Here is a 20,069-nt window from a genome sequence, read left to right on the forward strand (position 1 = left end):
CTGGCAAATATTTTATGTAATAATGATGATATTACTTTATAAAGCAAGTACTATAGGACATTAAAAATGAATTCTTGGAGTTCCTGTTGTGGCGCAGTGGTTAACGAGTCCGACTAGGAACCATGAGGTTGCGGGTTTGATTCCTGGCCTCGTTCAGAGTGGGTTAAGGATCTGGTGTTGCTGAGAGCAGTGGTGTAGGTTGCAAACGCTGCTCGGATCCCATGTTGTTGTGGCTGTGGTGTAGGCCGGTGGCTACAGCTCTGATTAGACCCCTAGCCTGGGAACCTCCATATGCCACAGGAAGCAGCCCTAGAAAAGACAGAAAGACAAAAAAATAATAAATAAAATAAAAAAATAAAGAATTCTTATACTTGATCTTGATACTTATTAAATCTAATTGTATAAGATATTATTGGAGTGTCCAGTAGCTTAGATTATAAATAACCCCAGTTCTAGCTCATTTTAAACAATGTAGTATGAATGATGCCAAAAAAAAGGCCAGAACATTTTCTTCTCTCTAACTTCTTAGATTTTGTAAACAAAGCTCTGCTCCTGGAACTAATCTAGGTCATCATAACCCAAAATCTTTTGAAAGATGAAAATCACCATTAAATCTCTTAGGTACTTTTAAATATTATAATCGTAGGAAGTGTTTTAGCTCTTAAAAACACAGTATGTTTGGATTGTTTAGCCACTTGGCTTATTTGTACCATGTCATAATGAATACAAATCACTGGATAAACATTTCAGCAACAATGATCACTAGAAATTTCCATGCGAGTGGAAATTAATGTAATTTTTATGGCTTAATTTATCCCAGTACTGACCTAACATCATAATTTTTGAATAAAGAGTCTGATTTAATGGGAAAAACAATAAATTTCCCTAATTTCCAAAACTGTTAATAATGTTAAATTTAGCTTTGTTTAGTTATTCTTGCAGATGAGTTAGTGAGCTGTGAAATGTGTTGTTAAGGTGACATTATTTAAGAAACTTAAAAAATATCTTTGTTATAAAAATCTTTCTTTGGGATTCAAGATTTAAATTTTATCCCCATTGTTTATTAATATGAGATGTTACTAATGTATTGCCCTTTATTTGTTGGTATGTTTGTGTATATATGCATTTGCATTCGCCGTTTAGTAACATCTTAAAGACCTGATGTTGACAAAAGAAAAGAGGAAACTTAAATTGTTTGAGAGCCGAGAACTGGGCTAGATGGTTAACTCTAAAGTGTAAGAAATTATTATTCCCACTTTATAGATGAAGTAATAGATCAAATAATTTGATAGCACAGCTTGTTAAATGGAAAGAACTTGAACCCTAGACTGACTGGCTCTTCTCCACTATGTCTTGCTGCTTTAAGGGATCTTTTCAGTAATGAGGTTGAATTTTATGCAAATGTGTTTACACTGTAATCCCCTAGAAGACTGGCCACCAGGAATGAAAATATCCTATTAGTGTAGCACATTGCTGTTTTCAAAATAATTGAATCTTGTCCTTTTTGATCCTTACAGCATACCAATAGGCAGGCCAAAAAAAAAAAAAAAAGATTCATGACTTAGAAATGAGCCATTTCAAAGAAGGGCTTAAGATCACAAAACTGATTATAGAGAGGTTAGACTGGAACCCAGATCTGTGGTTCCTGATTCAGTGTTCTTTTCTACTTCCTTTACTTTCTCTGGATCAGATCAGGAAGTAATGAAGTTTTACAGATTGAATCTTTTATTGTGTCCTCATATAGTAATCACATTATAGCTATAGCTTGTATTATAAGTAGTGTATAAATGATAATTCTGAGGTGCAATGGGGCTGTATTGGTGATGATTAAATGAATAATAATAGAAACTGTTAACTTGAGATTTCTGTATTTAAATTTCATTTTCATGTGATGCCATGTTTATCTTATGGAAATGTAATTATGAAAGGAATTGCTAACAGCATGCATATTAGATTTAGGAAAACCTACGTCCTGGCTTTGCCCAGTTACTTCTGGTTACTTGGACAAGTTACAAGCTGGTTTCCTCATCTGTGAGAATACCACAGAGTCAGAGAAGATGGGCATTTAAAGAAAAGAGCACCATGCCTGGCCCATGGGCCTAGGTGTAGAGTAGCTATGTAATAATTATTTTTGAAGGGCTCTTTTTTTCTTCTAGGAATATTTCTTTTTGTTTAAAAAGTGTCCAAGCTAGCATGGTTATCTCTAAGGTATCTTGAAAGTAGATGGTTCCCAATTATTTCTGCTAACAGAGGACACAGATGACCTGAAACAGTTGATATTTCAAATTTTTCCATTTTATATTTGGAATATGTAGCTTTAAAAAAAATTATGGAGGTGTTCCCACTGTGGCACAGTGGGTTAAGGATCTGGCATTGTTACTCTGGCTCGGGATAATGCTGTGGCACGGGTTTAATCCCTGGTCCAGGAATTTCCACGTGTCAAAAAAACAAAAAAATAAAAAACTCTTATGGAAGACCTGCTTTCCTATCTATTTCCTTACATTAGTATAATATAAGTAATTTATATTTCTTGAACTGGTCCATTTGGAGGGCACAATTATGACCATGTTAGGTTGGGGTGCTAGGGAAAAGAGGTTTTTTCACAGTTGAGGGTTGAGAATTGAGAACCTGAGACTAGCACTTAGTATAGTATTTTATATTGTTCAGATTCTTTTTTTTTTTTTTTTGTCTTTTTGCTATTTCTTGGGCCGCTCCCGCGGCATATGGAGGTTCCCAGGCTAGGGGTCGAATTGGAGCTGTAGCCACCGGCCTATGCCAGGGCCACAGCAACGCAGGATCCGAGCTGTGTCTGCAACCTACACCACAGTTCACTGCAATGCCGGATCGTTAACTCACTGAGCAAGGGCAGGGATCGAACCCGCAACCTCATGGTTCTTAGTCGGATTCGTTAACCACTGCGCCACGACGGGAACTCCTGTTCAGATTCTTAATTTGTAGACTGTTGAAATCATTTATAGTTTTGGGTACCAAAACCAGGGAAAAAAGCAAGTATTCTTCAGAATTACATAAAGGGCCATTTTGAAATTTATTAGAAAAGTGGTAGCACAGAGGAATCATTCAGCTAAATAAATCTCTTGGCTTGATTTTACTTTTTAAGGTGGCATGTCTCTTAGAGTTCATTTTATTCACTTATAATCGCATGTTTCTGACCAAATGTAATGTTTTCGATAAGTTCTCTTTGCATATGTTAATCATTTGTTTTAGATTATAGATATAGGCTATCATTAGCCTCTTACTAAAAAGTTTAAGAATTATAACTGAAAGGAAGTATTCTAAAACAGTTTAGAGATTATATTTTTTTTTCAAAGATATGGAAGAATTTTGGAGGAGTTCCTGTCGTGGCTCAGCGGTTAACGAATCCGACTAGGAACAATGAGGTTGCGGGTTCGATCCCTGACCTCGCTCAGTGGGTTAACGATTCGGCGTTGCGGTGAGGTGTGGTGTGGGTTGCAGATGAGACTTGGTTCCTGCGTTGCTGTGGCTGTGGTGTAGGCCGGCAGCTACAGCTCCGATTAGACCCATAGCCTGGGAACCTCCATATGCTGCGGGAGCGGCCCCAGAAAAGGCAAAAAGACAAAAAAAAAAAAAAAGATATGGAAGAATTTTGAATTTATTAAAAATGTATTTGCTTTTACTTCAAGTTGTATGACTTGAGTAAATCAACATTTAGAGCTGATTTTCTCATTGAACAATGCAGATAATGATAATTGTTCTATTTACATCCAGTGGTTGTGAAATCAAATAAAATAGTATGTGGAATATTAATCAAGCATGGTGCTAGGTAAGCAGTAATGTAGACAGACATAGTACCTCCTTTTAAAGCACTTTTAGTATAGTGGAGGAGAATGTCACACTAGTCATTTTGTTAACAGCTATTTAACCTTCTATGAGCTTAAATTCTAAGAAAAAAGTACAAGGATCCTGGGCCTAGTCTTGGCTCAGGTAAAGCTGCCCTGGAAAAGAGAAATTTAAAGGAGATATCAATTGAAGGGGTGTAGGAGACCACTTCTAGCAAAGGGAGTAATATTGCAAAGTCTCAAAGTTTTGAAGAAACCGAAAAACAAATAAACAAAAACAAGTCTGCTGGCAAAGAGCACCTTTTGCCTTCACTATAGTCCTGTGAGTTAATAGATAAGAAAACTGAGGCTCAGAGTAGATAATTTGTATAGGGTCTTACTGTTTGTAAAGGGCAGATTCATCTTTTGAACATAGGTTGTTCAGCCTGACTCTAAAATCTTTATTTTCTCTTCCTATGTCATTCTTTCTCTCAGCCGCTTTCCCTAAGAGGTTACTGTGCTCCCAAACACATCTTCTCTTGTTATTTCTCAGAGGGTTTAATAGCTCTCCCTTTGGCTAATTGTGGAACCATCATTCAGATTCTTCCTTTATACCAGGTTAATAAGAAGAGATACTCATACAGGGTATATCTCTTGGTTATATTCTGTAGAACTCTAGGGATCCTGAAAGCTTTTTCAGGGGTAGGAATTTGGTGGATTACAGGGCTGATAAGAAACTGCGGTGTTGTTTGTAGCCTCTCATTTAAAAATAGCCTCGTGGTGCTCATGGGGTGCTTCAGTAGTGCCAACATTTCCATCAGCCTTTGCTCCCTACTCTCAGGACACTCCAGATAAACAAAGATCTGAATTATAAACAGTATGCTTCTGCTATAGCCTCCGCCTACTCCCACAAACCCGTCCTGTATAGAAATCCCAATGCAACCACTAATAATGCATTTTACTGGAAGAATGAAATGGGTTAAAAAGGTTCCATTGCTTTAAAAGTTTGAAAAACACTATCCTAGTTTATATGATATTCAAGGGAACTCTTTCCTAAATGAGGAATTTTTCTGATCCTTAGTATCTGTTTGTTTATCTCCTCTGCCTGCATTGACACCTCCAAACATCTTTGTAAGTTTGGAGGGATTTTTGTTTTTGCTCTTAAAGCTTCTGGAAATAGTGTAGACTGGTACATCGGAGTCCAGTACTTGAAACCTAGTGGAAAAGAAAACAAAACAAGAAACTCCTATGCCTTCCTATCTCAGAAAATTTTATGATAGAGGAAATAAATTAATTCAGGTTCAATGTCATTATTGTTTTATGTAAGAAGAGACATTTTAATGGAGATAACCTAGTTAAATCTTTTATTGTCAGAGTTTATTAAGCAGTTTTCCTTTTAAAATATTTTTCTAAGCAATCTGTTAAACTCAGTTTTTCTTGACCTCTTAAAAGGCACTACATAAACGGGGGCGGGGGGCGGCACTATTTTTAGGCCCTGTCTAATACTCACTATCTAACTGGTGGTGCTTTTCTTGGAATTTGTGAAGATTGTTGTAAAGTAACATAGTTCTAGGTAGATGGAGGTTGATGTTTTATTCTAATTGTTGTAAAGTTTTGTATTGTTTGTTTTCAGAGGGTTTCACTTGGTAGAGGCTGATTTACTTGCAGTGCGAAGTAATAAATGATTCCCTCCACCACCCCTCTTTGTCCTCAGTTTTATGTGAAACACTGAGGTAAATGTTTACCCTATGACTTTTTCTTTTAAAAGCACCCAGAGACGTACGTTTTAGGGGCTTATGCTGGAGTACTTTGTCATTATCGTTCTATTGATCTTTCCTTTCACGTTGCCTAAACACAGCTGAGTTGGTAAGAGGAGCAAAGACAACAAGACAGTGCTGCCAAGTAGACAGGAAGCTGTAGTGGACCTAGCGAGCAGGGGCGGCAGAGCACACCCTCCGTCCAATCAGCTGTGAGTGCTGTTGCTATGTGCGCTCTTACTCTGCTGCCTTTGTGAAAAACCTTACACAGAGGGAAGCGGAATCAGCACCCACTGCTCAACATTTGTTTTAACCACTGCAGACATCTGGATCCCTCAGTTACTGACTGTATAGCTACTGACAGCCAGGAGGCAACTTCTTTTATACAAGGATTCCAATATGGTTTTCAGTGGAAACAAAGGGCTTCACAGAGAAGGTGTGTAATGAAGTGTTTTTTAACGGCTTTATTTTTAAGCTTCCAATTTTCTGTAGCTGTTTACCAGTTATAGGGTTTGCTTTGCGTGGATTTTTAATAAATAGGTCTGGGAAAATGATCTCACTTTGAAAAACATTGAACTTAGGGAATTTTCTTTAGCTTCATATTGCCCGTTTTCTTTGAACAGCATTGCTTAAAAGATTATTAAAATGCTGATCTGAACAATGAGTAGGGAGAAAAGAAACCAAAATACAATGTGCTTAACTTAATGGGGGAAAATATGATAAAAACGAGGAAACGGGGAAAAGGATGAAGGTTAGACAGAAGTATTAACTGTACTTGTGGACAGGAGGTTTTTTTTTTTAAAGAAAAATGTGAAGGAGAATGTATTTAATATATTACATATTTTTATGAAAATGAAATTCATTTTTTCTGATTTGACAGAATTTGACAGAGATTGTCAGAATTTAGCTTAGTGAGAATTTTGACATAGTTTTGACATGCTATCTTTCTGTGAGGAATTTCTGAAGATGCTACTGCAGATTGTGTAACCTCTTAATTATTTGATCCGTTGACTAGTTCTTCTCAGTTCAGATAAAGGATAAATAGTATAATCCAACCTCAAAGACAGTGGCGTGTTCTATTAAATATCCATATAGAAAATTGAAAAAATAAAGGATTTTGAAGACAAACTAGAAATGTTTAAGATAGTATTTTTAAAGTAAGCCTCTTAAATGTAGTAATTCCAGATCTGGCATAGTTAATACTGCAAATATAGTAAAGCCTTATTAAATTAAACCTCACTAATTCAGTATTTGTGATAATTGAACAGAATAATGGTTACAGTTTGTTTTTATAAAATCTAGAAAAAAACAGTTTAACTGATTATAGGAAAGTTTTAAAATATCCTAAACAAGTTTCTACATAATTTCAAATACTATGAAATTATACTTTACATTGTTGATTGTTTTAAATTAATTAAAGCAGAACAGAATACTAATCAGTATATTGCCCATCTATGAACAATCTTCTTTTGCTTGTCCATTTTCACCTGGTTATGTAAGTGGCTCCGTTTTAATTCACTAGGTGATTTATGTCTGAAGAAAATTAGTACAGTATAAATTCCAAGCCTTATTTCTTATCTCTTCAAATGATATATTTTGGAACAGGATTGGTTTTGATGTTGTTGCTGTTCTCTTCAAGAAGTACTTGTCATTAGGAAAGGTTAGTATTATTTGCTAAGTGAGAAGTATTTCTTTTCTTGAAAAAAAACTCAAAATATATTTCTTGCTTTTGTGCCCATTACTGACCATTTTAAATGATACATATGTATTTATATTACATTAAAGACTTCAAATAGTAAATGCAAATTTACAAAATATATTGTCTTTAAACATTAGAAAAGTATTTTATGTGAACCTCTGTGTGGCTGAACTTTAAAAGACTCGGGCATTTCTTAGTTTTTTCACTTTGTTAGCTGTAGCCCCAAACTTGATCTTGATGGGAGTTATAAAAATTACAGCAAAATGAAGAAAGCTATTATATTCTTTGGACTTGGTGGCCTTCATAATATAAAACACTCATTTGCAGAAGAGGAGCTGGGAGGGGGGCAGGGATAGGAGGCAGGGGTATTTTGAGAGGACCCAAGTTCATCAAACATAGATTTGATCACATGGAAGTCAATCCTAGTTATTTCCATTTTGAGTTATTACTCTAATTATTCACTTCACTTTATTTTTTAGTTGCAGAACCACGAAAACCAAATTTTTGCTTGGTTTACAAACCTTTTTCTCCTTGCTTTATTTCTTAAGAATTAACAGATTTTTCAAGAGCAGAATGATTTCATTCATATGCTTCAAAAATAAAGGAACACAATATTGGCAAATTTGGATTGTCACACAAGGCTTTACCATTGCGTTGCAGGAGGAATAGTTTTGGTGGAATTCCAGATTTTATTTCTGAGCGCAGTACCTAAAGATCGTTCTTGTATGTCTTATACATCTGAAAATTCCTGTTCAATACAGAGCCTCAGGGTAATAACTGAATTTTTAAATCTGGTCAAGGCTAGTGACATTGCTAGCATATTATGACTCTTGGAATTTATCTATAATTTGATAATAGAATTTTAGTTGTCTTATTCTGTGTCACATCTTTAAATTGGCTATACTTTTTGTACTTGTGAGTAGAAAAATACTTCACTTCTCAAAAATAATTTTTTTGTCTTAGTAACTTGATAAAGAATAGCAAATAGAAGTTCTAATATTTTTCAATGCACTGATTGCTGTAACTGATTCTATTTTAAATAAATGTTTTGTTTATTTTGAAATTACCAGGCAATAAACTGTAAATAGTATCTCATTTACAGTTCTTTAAAAAAATCTGTAATTTAAAATTTCAGGCTGGGAAAGGATAACAATCTGAGTATTTCTTTTTCTTTATGTCCTTTGAGAAATCTTTTTTTTTTTTTAATCATTCCTATGGCAAGTATTATCCCAAACGTTTGATTCGTACATGTATGCTCTAAGTGCTATATGACACAATGTTTCTTTGACTCTTCTTTGGAGAAATTGCACTACTTGTTCATATTCTGAATCCAAAAAAAAAATTTGATTATTATTGGCAGCTGAGCAGAGGAGTTTAGTCTTGACAACTTTTTATCAGGCATTTTCATGTAGCCACGGTGTTGTTGCATAATCTATACTGCTTTTGCAAGGTATAGTAAATCTTTTTTTTTTTTAATCTTCAGATGTCCTTGTATCTAAAATCAAAGACCCCAGTTTTAAAAAGCATAGTTATTTGCAGTATTGCTTGACTCTGATTATATAATTTTTTTGTGGTGAGTCTGAGTTATAAGTAGTAGCATGATGGCTGTTACTTGAGAAACTGGAAATATCGCTTTGTTCTTTCTTCGTTGGTCTCAATTTTACTCATTCAGAGATTTCTGAACATCAAAGGATTTGAATTATAAGGTTTATATGATAAGCACAGGGCATTAAAATTATAAATTACAGGAAGAAGTCAAGATATGGTAGAAAAAATAATCGGGCCCTAGTGGTCATACATAGGTGGGTCTCAGATTTTGCTGTAAGGTTCTTGTCATCCAGAGTGTGAAAGGGAAACTGCCAGTTATTTATAATCCCTGTTATTTATATAACATTTTATTGCTAAATATTGGCCATTCTCTTTTAAATTATCATACATTTTTAAATTCTGAGATTTTTTTAGTATTATTTAAGTATAGTTTTTTAGACTTTTCCTCTAAGTTTTACATTTACAGATATCTCAGTTTTTTGAGATACTTCATGACAAAGAAAGTCATGAAACTGGGGATTTGGGCTGAAGAAAGGGCAGGGCTGATAGGGAAGTACATGACTAAACCTGTGAAGAAAGATAATAGTCAATAATGGTAAGGAAGTAATGAGAATATGGAAAGATGAAGAAGAAGAGGTAGAAAAAAGTTGTTCTGTTTGAGGTAGTGTTATTTTGGTGTATGTGTGTGTACACACACACCATGTGTGCATACAAGTGCCCACAAGTGCTGGTTTGACTGGCTAGAGTTGCTAAATCCTCAGAGATTTGTTTACTGGGAAGTAACTTGTTTCTGATTTTTTAATTCCTCAGTTAGGATTGGGCTAAGGGTGACCTTATATTTACACTCATTAATGACAAGGCACAAGACAACTTTCTGGGAGCCAGAAATTAAATATTATCACATACATGATGATTGTAACTTTTGAAATATAAGAACTTAAGAGAATAAAAATCTAGTGGTATAGGGCTAAATTTTGAAAACTCAAACTTCTAAGTGAAAATGTTTAGAAAATGTTCTTCTGTCATCTTAATAAGTATACAAAATTTCAGGTTCTTTTCAGCTTACCACAGTATTTATTGCTTTGGGCAGTGATAATTTTATGCTGTGTTGGGGGAGAGACTTAATCTTTGTTTCCATCGTGGTTTTCATTTTTTCATCAAGATTTTGTGATTCTCACATAAACATATTTAGTCTTGCAATTTGCTGAAGATAAAGCTTAGCTTATTGAGAATTAGAGAACAAACAAATTAAAGACAATCTCTTGCAAGTATACTCCATTTTTTCACTGTCAGTGCATTCAGTGATACTGCCCAAGTGGCTTTTGCATTAGGTCCATTGACTTCTTTACATCTGATAAAAGAGTAGTTATGAGAACCTTTTTAAAAATAAGTATCTTGGTTTTACCTGATTGCATTTCATTGGTGCATTTGTTTTGGGTAGTGCATACTTACCTTAAATCACTTTTCTGAAAAATATCCACACAGAAAAAGAACAAAAAGATTGTTCTGTATCACTGTTTCTCATTTGGGGATACTGACCCATTTGAGAATCTGCTGAAAAATATCAGCCCTCTTTTTAGGGGAAAAAAAAATGCATCTGTGTATATACATAATTTTGTGAAAAATATCCAGAAGTTCATAAATTCTCTAAAGAAATCTTGTTAAACATAACTTGGTTTTAGTCTGAAAATAAGAGCATTAATTCTAGAGAACTGAGACTTTAAAAATACCATATAAGGACTTCAGGATATGTATGCAAGCAAAATGTTAAGTAGTGAGCATGGGACATTATTTTATAGCTTCTGAGGAGAGGGAAAATGTTCTAACTTGTGCTTCATATGTTAGTACTCTTGCGAATGGATTCATCCTGGGGAATACCCATATTCCTGTGCTGACTTCTATATTCTGGATGGGTTTCTGATACAGAACCTAGTACAAGAGGACCAGGCCTGGAATGCAGTATCTAGGTTCTGGACCTACGTACTCTCTAAATTGTAAACTGAGATTAGAGGAGACCTAGAAGATACCTTCTTTGGCCTTACACTTTAACCTGGACTCTCTTCCAGAAATCAGTCTGCATTAGAGATGACAGGTCCACTGCAGTGGAAGTTAACTGGTTCCATCTTGTGCAAGAGAAGTGAGCCGAACTGATCTTACTGTAGATGTTCAGAGTTTCTCAACTCGTAGTTAAAAACAACTCTCTATCCATTTTCTACTTCTGCTGGAGTTTTAGGGTTCACACATACCAAGACACACTCAGTGGAAAATATGAATATTGAGAATACTTAGAAGTAGGAGTCATGCATGTGGTAGAGGGGAGGAGGTTGAAAGGACAGAGTGTATTTTTTGGGACCAGCCTATGTTGTAACCATATTCCCATGAGGTAAAAATGTAAGAAAGACTAAATTAGGTTAAGCTTGAGGATAATTTTGGAAAGTTATGTGCCAGTTATCTGGTATTAGTAAAGCTGGAATGAAACAAAACAGCACCAGAGTAGTGGATTGTTGCTTTTTTATCGCAGAGTCATCTTTTGAGTGTATAAATTAAATCTAGAACTTGTGGTTTTGAAAGATGGGCTTTGTTTCCTTTTGTGACAGTGTCTTCTCAATTTTTTGTCCCATGGTTCTTTCTGCGTGTGGTATGGAGTAATAACACCCATATAATCAGAAATATTCCCACAAAGTACAGTGGAAAGGACAGTGTTTTCTACTTGAGGATTTTCAGGCCCTGAAACAGTGGTGAATTAGGCTTAATGGTTTACACAGTGCACAGACAAGTTAAATAAGGTTAGTTCAGATAAGAAGGAAATCAATAAAATCTGTAGAGCTCTAACTTTGTGCCCATGCATCTATGGTGCGTGGCTAAAAGCACAATTCTGGCAGCTTCAACCTTAAGGAGGCAGAACAAAAGGACACCAGTAAATTTCCTCAATAACATTGACTAGTTCTAGTTTTTTCATTTTAAATATCAAGTTTTCCAGAAGCTCTCTAACATCTAATATTGAGTTCCCACCTAAGCATTTCCACAGCACCGTAATCTACCCCTGTTATCAAACATCACCCTGAATTAGACTTAGGTGAACGTACTCAATAAGACTGTCCCCCCCTTGAAGGCAGAACCAGCTCATTCTCTCATGCCTTCTGGAGAACTGGATTTCACTTGAATTTTTTGTGAAATTCAAGCTACTTTTTCCATTCGTACTTTCCAGCCCAGCAGTCACTGGATTGGTATGATGAATTCTCTGTTATCCCTAAAAGACTTACACGACCTAGAAATTCCATTAACCAATATGGAAACTAGAACTCACAAAATGCTCTCTTTTTTATTTATTTTATTATTATTATTATTATTTTGCCTTTTCTTGAGCCGTTCCCGCCGCATATGGAGGTTCCCAGGCTAGGGGTCGAGTCGGAGCTGTAGTCACTGGCCTACGCCAGAGCCACAGCAACGCGGGATCTGAGCCACGTCTGCAACCTACACCACAGCTCATGGCAACGCCGGATCCTTAACCCATTGAGCAAGGCCAGAGATTGAACCCACAACCTCATGGTTCCTAGTCAGATTCGTTAACCACTGTGCCACGACAGGAACTCCAAGTGCTTTCTTTAAAAAAAAAAAAAAAAAAAGTAAATATTTTGCCCTGGGCTAGAGATTTGCTGATTACCTAATGCAATTTCATTATTTTTTAATGTGGCTTTTATTTTTTCCATTGTAGTTGATTTACAGTGTTCTGTCAATTCCTATTGTACAGAAAAGTGACCCAGTCATATAATCTTGTTATTTTAAAAACAAGTATTTCCTTGTCCCATTTAAGAGAATTATATTTGATAAGGGCATCTAAAAAAAAAATTACAAAGGAGTTCCCTTTGTGGCTCAGTGGTTAATGAATCGGACTAGGAACAATGAGGTTGCGGGTTTGATCCCTGGCTTCGTTCGCTCAGTGGGTTAGGGATCCAGCATTGCCGTGAGCTGTGGTGTAGGTCGAAGAAGTGGCTTGGATCCCATGTTGCTGTGGCTATGGCGTAGGCCAGTGGCTACAGCTCCGACTGGACCCCTAGCCTGGGAACCTCCATATGCTGCGGGAGTGGCCCTAGAAAAGGCAAAAAGACAAACATACACACACACACAAAACCTCACAAAAACTGTATTTCAGTGCAAAATACCAAGTCCAAGAGAAGAACAAAATAATTATCTGGAAAGAGTCACAGCAAGCCTTTATCATTTTAACCAGAAATAAGCTGAAATAGGAAGAAAACAAACTATGATAGAACATTAACTATTCATTATCTCCACAAGCATTTGAGAACTTGTTCATGCCAAGTGCTATGATGGGCAACTGTAGAAAAGTTGGTCCCTGTTCTCATGGAGATTAGAGAAGAGAGGCAAATAGTGGTTTATTTTTATTTGTCCTATGTTTCAGGAAGGAAAAAAGCATAAGGTACAATGAGCTCTTCTCCTAAAAAGAATAAAACATCATGGAGAGTGTAGTAGAAGCAGGTGAACTGGGGTAAGACCTAATGAAGAATTGTGTTTAAGCTGAGATAGAGATTATCACATTATTTCAGACTCTGTTCTTTTAATCTGTAGAACTTTGATCAAGTGGTAACATCACATTTTTTAACTTCTTAAAGAGATTGTTAGAAAATGCAATTTTAAAAAACCCCATGCAGAAGAGCAACAATTAATTTCGAATGAACTTAATAGAAGGCTCTTGATGAAGAAAATTTTAAAACTTTTCCAAAGAATGTTTGTGAAGGCTTATATAAATGGTGAGAGTTGAACCTTTAAAATGCAGTTTTTTAAAAGTTGAAGTGAGTTTTGAGTCACTAACTATAATTTGGGGGACTCATTGATAAATTAGTGAGGTATCAAGACTGGAAAAGCAGTAAGAATGTTAGGAGAGTTGGAGTGCTCTCCTAATACACAAAGGATGAATGACCTTACCACAGAGTTTTTCCATGGCGTGGCTTTAAGGATATTGGCATAGTTGGAGAGGATTAAAACAACTGAGATGTCCCTGTGAGGCTTGCCAGGAGGGGGAGTGCTGGAAAGGAAACCTAGTAATTTAGTGGAATGCAGAGCGGGCTGGGGTATCTTGAGGTGGCTCTAGGACAGAATAAGTACATCAGGTGGACCAGACCATTGGATACATAAAGGACAGTAATGAGAGAAGAGGTTAAAAAGAGGTAGGTAGGGTGCTTTTTCATCTCATCTCTCCTTACTCCCTTTTATGCATCCAATGCTCTGGTCAAAGTGGGAATGGTGGGGGGTCAGATAAGGGACGTTGTTTATAGAAGCAGTCAGACTTTACCACTGATGGCTTATTGGAGACGGGAGAAAGGGAGGAGGCATAGATAATTCTAAGATTTCAAGTCACAAAGCAAAAACAGCTGTAGTTGGGACAAGTTTTGTACTCTGACTAGCACTCCCATGATTATTTTTAGTTTGTGGTAGACTAGAAGTACCAAGATCAGTCTGTGCTTGTGGGCAACGTGGTACTGACAATAAATGGGATGGTAGTATTTTATAACTCCAAAAATTGGCACATGTAGAATCAAATATTATTTAAACTGGAAGGAGCCATCTAGTTTCACCTTCCTTCATTTTACAAGTGAGTTTACTGAGGATCACAGAGTTTAATTGACTTTTCCCAAAGTCTTGGAGCTAGTCATGACAAAGTTGAAATTAGGATCCAGACCTTTTGGCTTCTAGTATAACATTTTTCATACTTTTTGCAAGTTACTATAATTTTTTTTCATTTGTTTTCTGTTTTATTGAGAGAGCTTTCAATTTCAAGGTCTATTACAAATATAAATGTTGGTATTAAGATTTGTTTTAGTTTTCCAAATTTAGGTAAAAGAGTTAAATATGAAATTAAAGTAGAGTGGCAAGTTTATTTTCTAATCAGATGATTTTGGAATAATATAACAAATAATTGCTTGATCATAATAGCTGTGCTCAATTGATGATTGTTCTAATTGTGTATATATTGGCTGAACTAAAACCAGTTTAATCTGGTTTCAAGGAAATATTCTATATTTGGCTGATTGACGTTGATGATAATGACCACAGAGTCAGCCAATAAAACATTAATTAAAGCATTACATTAGCATTAAATCCCACTGCTTGATCATTATCTTTATCAAAGGATACTGTCTTTGGGAGAGTTACACATTTTAAAGGGGAACTAGAGCAGTATGAAACTGTCTTTGAGGAAAAAAATTAGAAAAAAAGTACTGTTTCTGTTCCTACCAAACTTATGTGTATGGCAAGGTGATGTCTTTACAATAGCCATTTACAACTTAACTGTAATTTCCGTCCTAAATAATTGATCCCCCCACATTTGTGCAAAGATTAGTGAATGAATCTGCTTGAACAAGTAAATGGTTACAAGGGTAGCATTGTCTGCCTACTTTAACTGGTTGAATCACTGAAGGAACCAGTGGGTATTCTTTCCTGGTTATTACATCATCTCATTTTCTTTTTGGCAAGCTATCATTCTCATTGACTTCTGGTCCATTGCCCCCTTTTTTAGAATTGGCAGTTTTCCACTTTTGTGGAACATAGTCTCTACCCTCCCCATCATTGTTCCTTCAAATGATAGATAAGCTTCTCAGGCTGATTGAAGTGGGATCAGTGGGAAGAGGGGGGAAAACCCGCAGAGAATGTAGCTGGGCTATTCACACAGGGCCTGAAGTCAAATAGTTTTCAGGGTAGTAGTTGTGGTTCCCTAAGATTGTTCCTTAGACTTGTGAGAGTCTAACTTCAATTTTTCATTTGTCTGTGGCAAAGACGAAGCCTTTCTTAAGAGAGACTCCTTTTCTGTGATTATGACTGTCAATTTTTTGCTTTTAAATGCTTTTTCTTTTATGAAATGATGTTAAAAGTAAAAGATAGGTAGTACTTTCTTTTCTCCTTTTTTTCCATGCTTTCTTTAAGAAGGGAAATATTTAACATTTTTCAGGAGCTATGGAGGTCTTGTTTTAGCAAACTTTTGCAAGCTTATTTTAATTTTTTATATTGTCATTGATACAGATCAGACCTTTATATAAGTTTATACATTGTAAATAAAAAGTAAAAAGTCATAAATATAAGATTGTATATGTTGCTGTTTAGCTTAATGGATTTATCTTTTTTTTTTTTTTTTTTGGTCTTTTTGCCATTTCTAGGGCCGCTCCCGCCTAATATGGAGGTTCCTAGGCTAGGGGTCAAATCAGAGCTGCAGCCGCCAGCCTATACCACAGCCACAGCAACTTGGGATCCGAGCTGTGTCTGCGACCTACACCACTGTTCACCGCAATGCCGGATCCTTAACCCACTGAGCAAGGCCAGGGATCAAACCCGAAACCTCATGGTTCCTAGTAGGATTCGTTAACCACTGAGCCACGACGGGAACTCCTATTTTTCTTAATAATACAATTATTTTGGAGTTCTCTCGTGGCCTAGCAGTTAAAGGCTTCAGTGTTGCCACTGCTGTGTCTTGGGTTTGATCCCTGGCCCAGGAACTTCTGCATGCCAGAGGCATGGCCAAATAATAATAATAATAATAACAATAACAATAACAATAGTAACAATAATAATAATAATACAGTTATTTTAAAGGCTATGGGGATATTCCATCATGTTGACATAATACCACTCAAACCATTTTCCATAGATAATTTTTTTTCTTTTTTAGCTGCACTGCGGCATATGGAGTTTCCAGCCAGGGATCAGATTTGAGGCCCATTGCAACCTAAGCCACAGTTCTGTCAACACTGGATTCTTAACCCACTTTGCCCAGCTGGGGATCGAACCTGTGTCCTAGCACTCGTAAGATGCCACTGATCTCATTGCACCACAGCAGGAACTCCTCCATAGATAATTTTTTAAAATTCTTTTTAAGTTTACCTTTTTTTTTTTTTTTTTTTTGCTTTTTAGGGCTGCACTCGTAGCATATGGAGGCTCCCAGGCTAGGGGTCCAATTGGAGCTACAGCTGCTGGCCTGTGCCACAGCCATAGCAATGCCAGATCTGAGCTGCATCTGCCACCTACACCATAGCTCACGGAAGCACCTGATCCTTAGCCCACAGAGTGAGTCCAGGGATCGAACCTGTATCCTCATGGAGACTAATCAGGTTCGTGACCTGCTGAGTCATAACAGGAAGGCTATTTTTAACTAAAAATAAATAACAGGTGAAAAAATGAGATGTTCTTCAACAGTTATTACCCAGAGGTTTTTTTTGTTTATTTTTAAAAATTTCTTCAGCATTCATGGGGCATCATAAATTAAGTAAAAGTTGACATTTCCTTGAGGGATTATAAAATTGAAATGACTTTATAAAACTTCTCAACCTGATAATGAATATCAATGAGAAATCTACACCTAATATACTTAGTGGTGAAATACTGAACACTTTCTTGCAAGATTAGAAAGAAGGTGCTCACTCTAGATACTTGTATACCACATTGTATACCTAGCCATTGCAATAAGGTAAGAAAAAGAAATAGAAGCAAAAAGATTGGAACAAAAGAAATGAAAGCTCTTTACAGTGATATGATTATTAGAAAATCCTGATATGTAGCTATAGGAATGAGTGAACTAGCCTCTAGTCTTCAAGGAACTCAAAGGTATATTAGCTTTAATAGCAATAGTATCATAAGAAATACATGCCTGAGAGAGTAAGGGAGGTTTCACCTCTGCCTCTGCTGAGTGAATTTTAAACTGGTTCTGAAAAAGTAAGAGTTTGGGAGTTCCCTGGGTAGCCTAGTGGTTAAAGACTCAAGAGTTGTCACTGCTGTGGTTCAGGTTACTGTTGTGGCTCTGGTTTGATCCCCAGCCCAGAAACTTCTGCATGCTGTGGGTGCAGCCAAAAATTAAAAAATAAAAAAAATTAAAAATTGAGGGTTTGGACTTTAAATTGTAAGAAATAGGAACTTAAGCCATCTTAGTCACATCCATATTTTAGGTAGAATTCTAACAAAGGAGAAGTGTGGGAAACAATATACAGGGAGACCAGTCACAGAGCTATTGTAATTATCCATGCAAGAGATGATGGCCGTGGTAGTATAGGTAGGGGCCATAGACTGAGGAAGAAAGTGGCTAGAACTATTTAGGAGGTGTAGTTTATGGGATTCAGGTGCCATATTTTTGGCTTGGGCAGTTGAGGATGGATAATGTTAGACTATATAGGGAACTCAAGAGAAAGAGCAAATTTAGAGTTGGAGGTGCATAGGTAGTATGGATGATTAGGATATAATGTTGGACTTAGTGAATTCTACATGTATTTATCATTTTTTTCTTTCCCCTTATTCCTCATTCTTTTCACTCTTATTTTTCTTCTCTTGCCCCCACTTTGACTTCATTAAATGCCATGCCATAAACAGAAGAATTTTTTTTTTCTTTCTTTCCTCACTTCTGATCATAACATTATGTAAGATGGTTGGATAGTTATCATTGTTATATAGAGTCACAGTACTAATCACCATTTCTCCTTCTGAGTTGAAGTTGTACATATTTGCACGTGATTGATAGTAGAGTGAGAAATAAAGTATCACTTTATTAAACTAGGCATGCACCCTATTGTTCTTCAAGTGCAAGGATTCTAGAAACCCCTTTATGCCTGGCATTTTCACTCCCTCTTTTATTAATTGAAAACATCTAGGCTCTAAGCACAGGCTCCAGCATGCCTTATCTAGAAATCTGGAGCTAAGCACAGGACCACTTCCTCTTGAGTTTCAGGAAATAACAGGAAATATGGAACCAGATTCCTGGCTTTTAGCCTTGGTGAATTAGCCAAATTGCACTGCCATAAGAAAATACCGTGGACTAGGTGGCTTAATCAACAGAATTCATTTTCTCACAGTGAGGCTGGGAAGTATTACAGTCAAGGTGTGAGCTGATTTGGTTTCTGGTAAGGCTTCACTTCTTGGCTTGTGCTTATATGGTTTTCTTTGGTGCATGTGCAGGGGTGGTGGTAGGGGGACAGGAAGAGAGGGAGAGAGTTGTCTTTTCCTCTTCCTGTAAGGTCACCAATCCTGTTGGTTTAGAACCCCACTTTGATGACCTCATTTAACCTTAATTGCCTTCTAAAAGCCATCTCTCTTAATGCAGTCATATTGGAGCTTAGGGCTTCAACTTATGAGGCTGGCGGATACAAATCAGTCTCTAAACTTGGAAACCTCAATTCAGAGTAAAGAGGTGGTCCAATGACTATTAAAATCAAGCCAGTTAGGGAAGTCCCATTGTGACTCAGTGGTAACAAACCCAACTAGTATCCATGAGGATGAAGGTTTGATCCCTGGCCTTGCTCAGTGGGTTAAGGATCTGGCATTGCCATGAGCTGTGGTATAGGTTACAGATGCAGCTCACATCCCATGTTACTATGTCTATGCTATAGGCCATCAGCTGCAGCTCTGATTTGACCCCTAGCCTGGGAACTTCCATATGCTGCAGATAAGGCCCTAAAAAAGCAAAATACAAAAAAAAAAAAAAAAAAAAAATCACAGTAGTTCCTTACTTTCCAAATATTTAGAGATTTTGAAGATATTTTTATTTTATTGACTTATGATTTAATTCTATCATGGTTGGAGAATATACTCTAAAATTTTTAAGACTTGTTTTGTGGCCCAGGATAGGGTCTATCTTAAGTATACAAAAAAGTCTATGTATACCTAGTAAAGATGTGTATTCTGCTTTTGTTGAGTAGCATGTTCTATAAATGCCACTTAGGTCAAATTGATGGTACTGTTCAAGTTTTTTACATTCTTACTGATTTTCTGTTACTTGTTCTAATTGATTATTGTAAAAGGGGATGTTGAAATCTCCAAAAATAATTGTGGATATATCTGTTTCTCCTTATAGTTCTATCAGTTTTTGCTTTATAATATTTGAAGTGGTTTTCTTAGGTGCATAAACATTTAGGGCTATTATACTGTCTTGATGGACTGGCCTCATTATCACTTGCAAGATCTTTTGCTCTGGAATCTATTTCATCTGATTGCTGTATCCACTCCAGCTTTCTTTTGGCTAGTGTTAGCACTAATTTTTAGCTTATTTGTGTCTTTATGTTAAAAATGGTCTTCTTATAGGTAGTATACAATTGTGTCTTGCTTTTTATACCAGTCTTAAAATCTCTGCTTTTTAATTACACCATTCACGTTTTAGGTTTTTGTTGATATGGATGGGATTAAGTCTTTCATCTTACTGTTTGCTTTCTATTTGTCCCATCTGGTATTTGTTCTATTATCCTTTTTCTGTATTCTTTTGGATTGAGGGTTTTTTAATAA

The 20,069-nt window shown here is 36.3% G+C and overlaps 1 protein-coding gene across 16 annotated transcripts in view; it reads left to right on the plus strand.

Moving 5' to 3' along the window:
- Positions 1-20,069, plus strand: part of FAM214A (family with sequence similarity 214 member A) — a 130,611-nt gene that overhangs the window by 52,499 nt on the left and 58,043 nt on the right. For 7 of the 16 annotated variants that reach the window (XR_001306191.2, XR_002344852.1, XR_001306192.2 and 4 more), the window contains exon 1: positions 3,577-5,990. The exons of 5 other annotated variants lie outside the window; for them this stretch is intronic. Coding sequence is in view for 2 of the 11 variants with exons in the window: in XM_005659592.3 (XP_005659649.1) it covers positions 5,954-5,990 (37 nt within the window). In the remaining 9 variants the exon portion in view is untranslated. Of the gene's footprint in view, positions 1-3,575; positions 5,991-7,159; positions 7,215-20,069 lie in introns of those variants that run through there. 4 more of the 16 variants (XM_021095195.1, XM_021095202.1, XR_002344853.1 and 1 more) reach the window with 3 other exon arrangements.

The sequence above is a fragment of the Sus scrofa genome, chromosome 1, assembly GCF_000003025.6.
Source record: "Sus scrofa isolate TJ Tabasco breed Duroc chromosome 1, Sscrofa11.1, whole genome shotgun sequence".
NCBI classification, from domain to species: Eukaryota; Metazoa; Chordata; class Mammalia; order Artiodactyla; family Suidae; genus Sus; species Sus scrofa.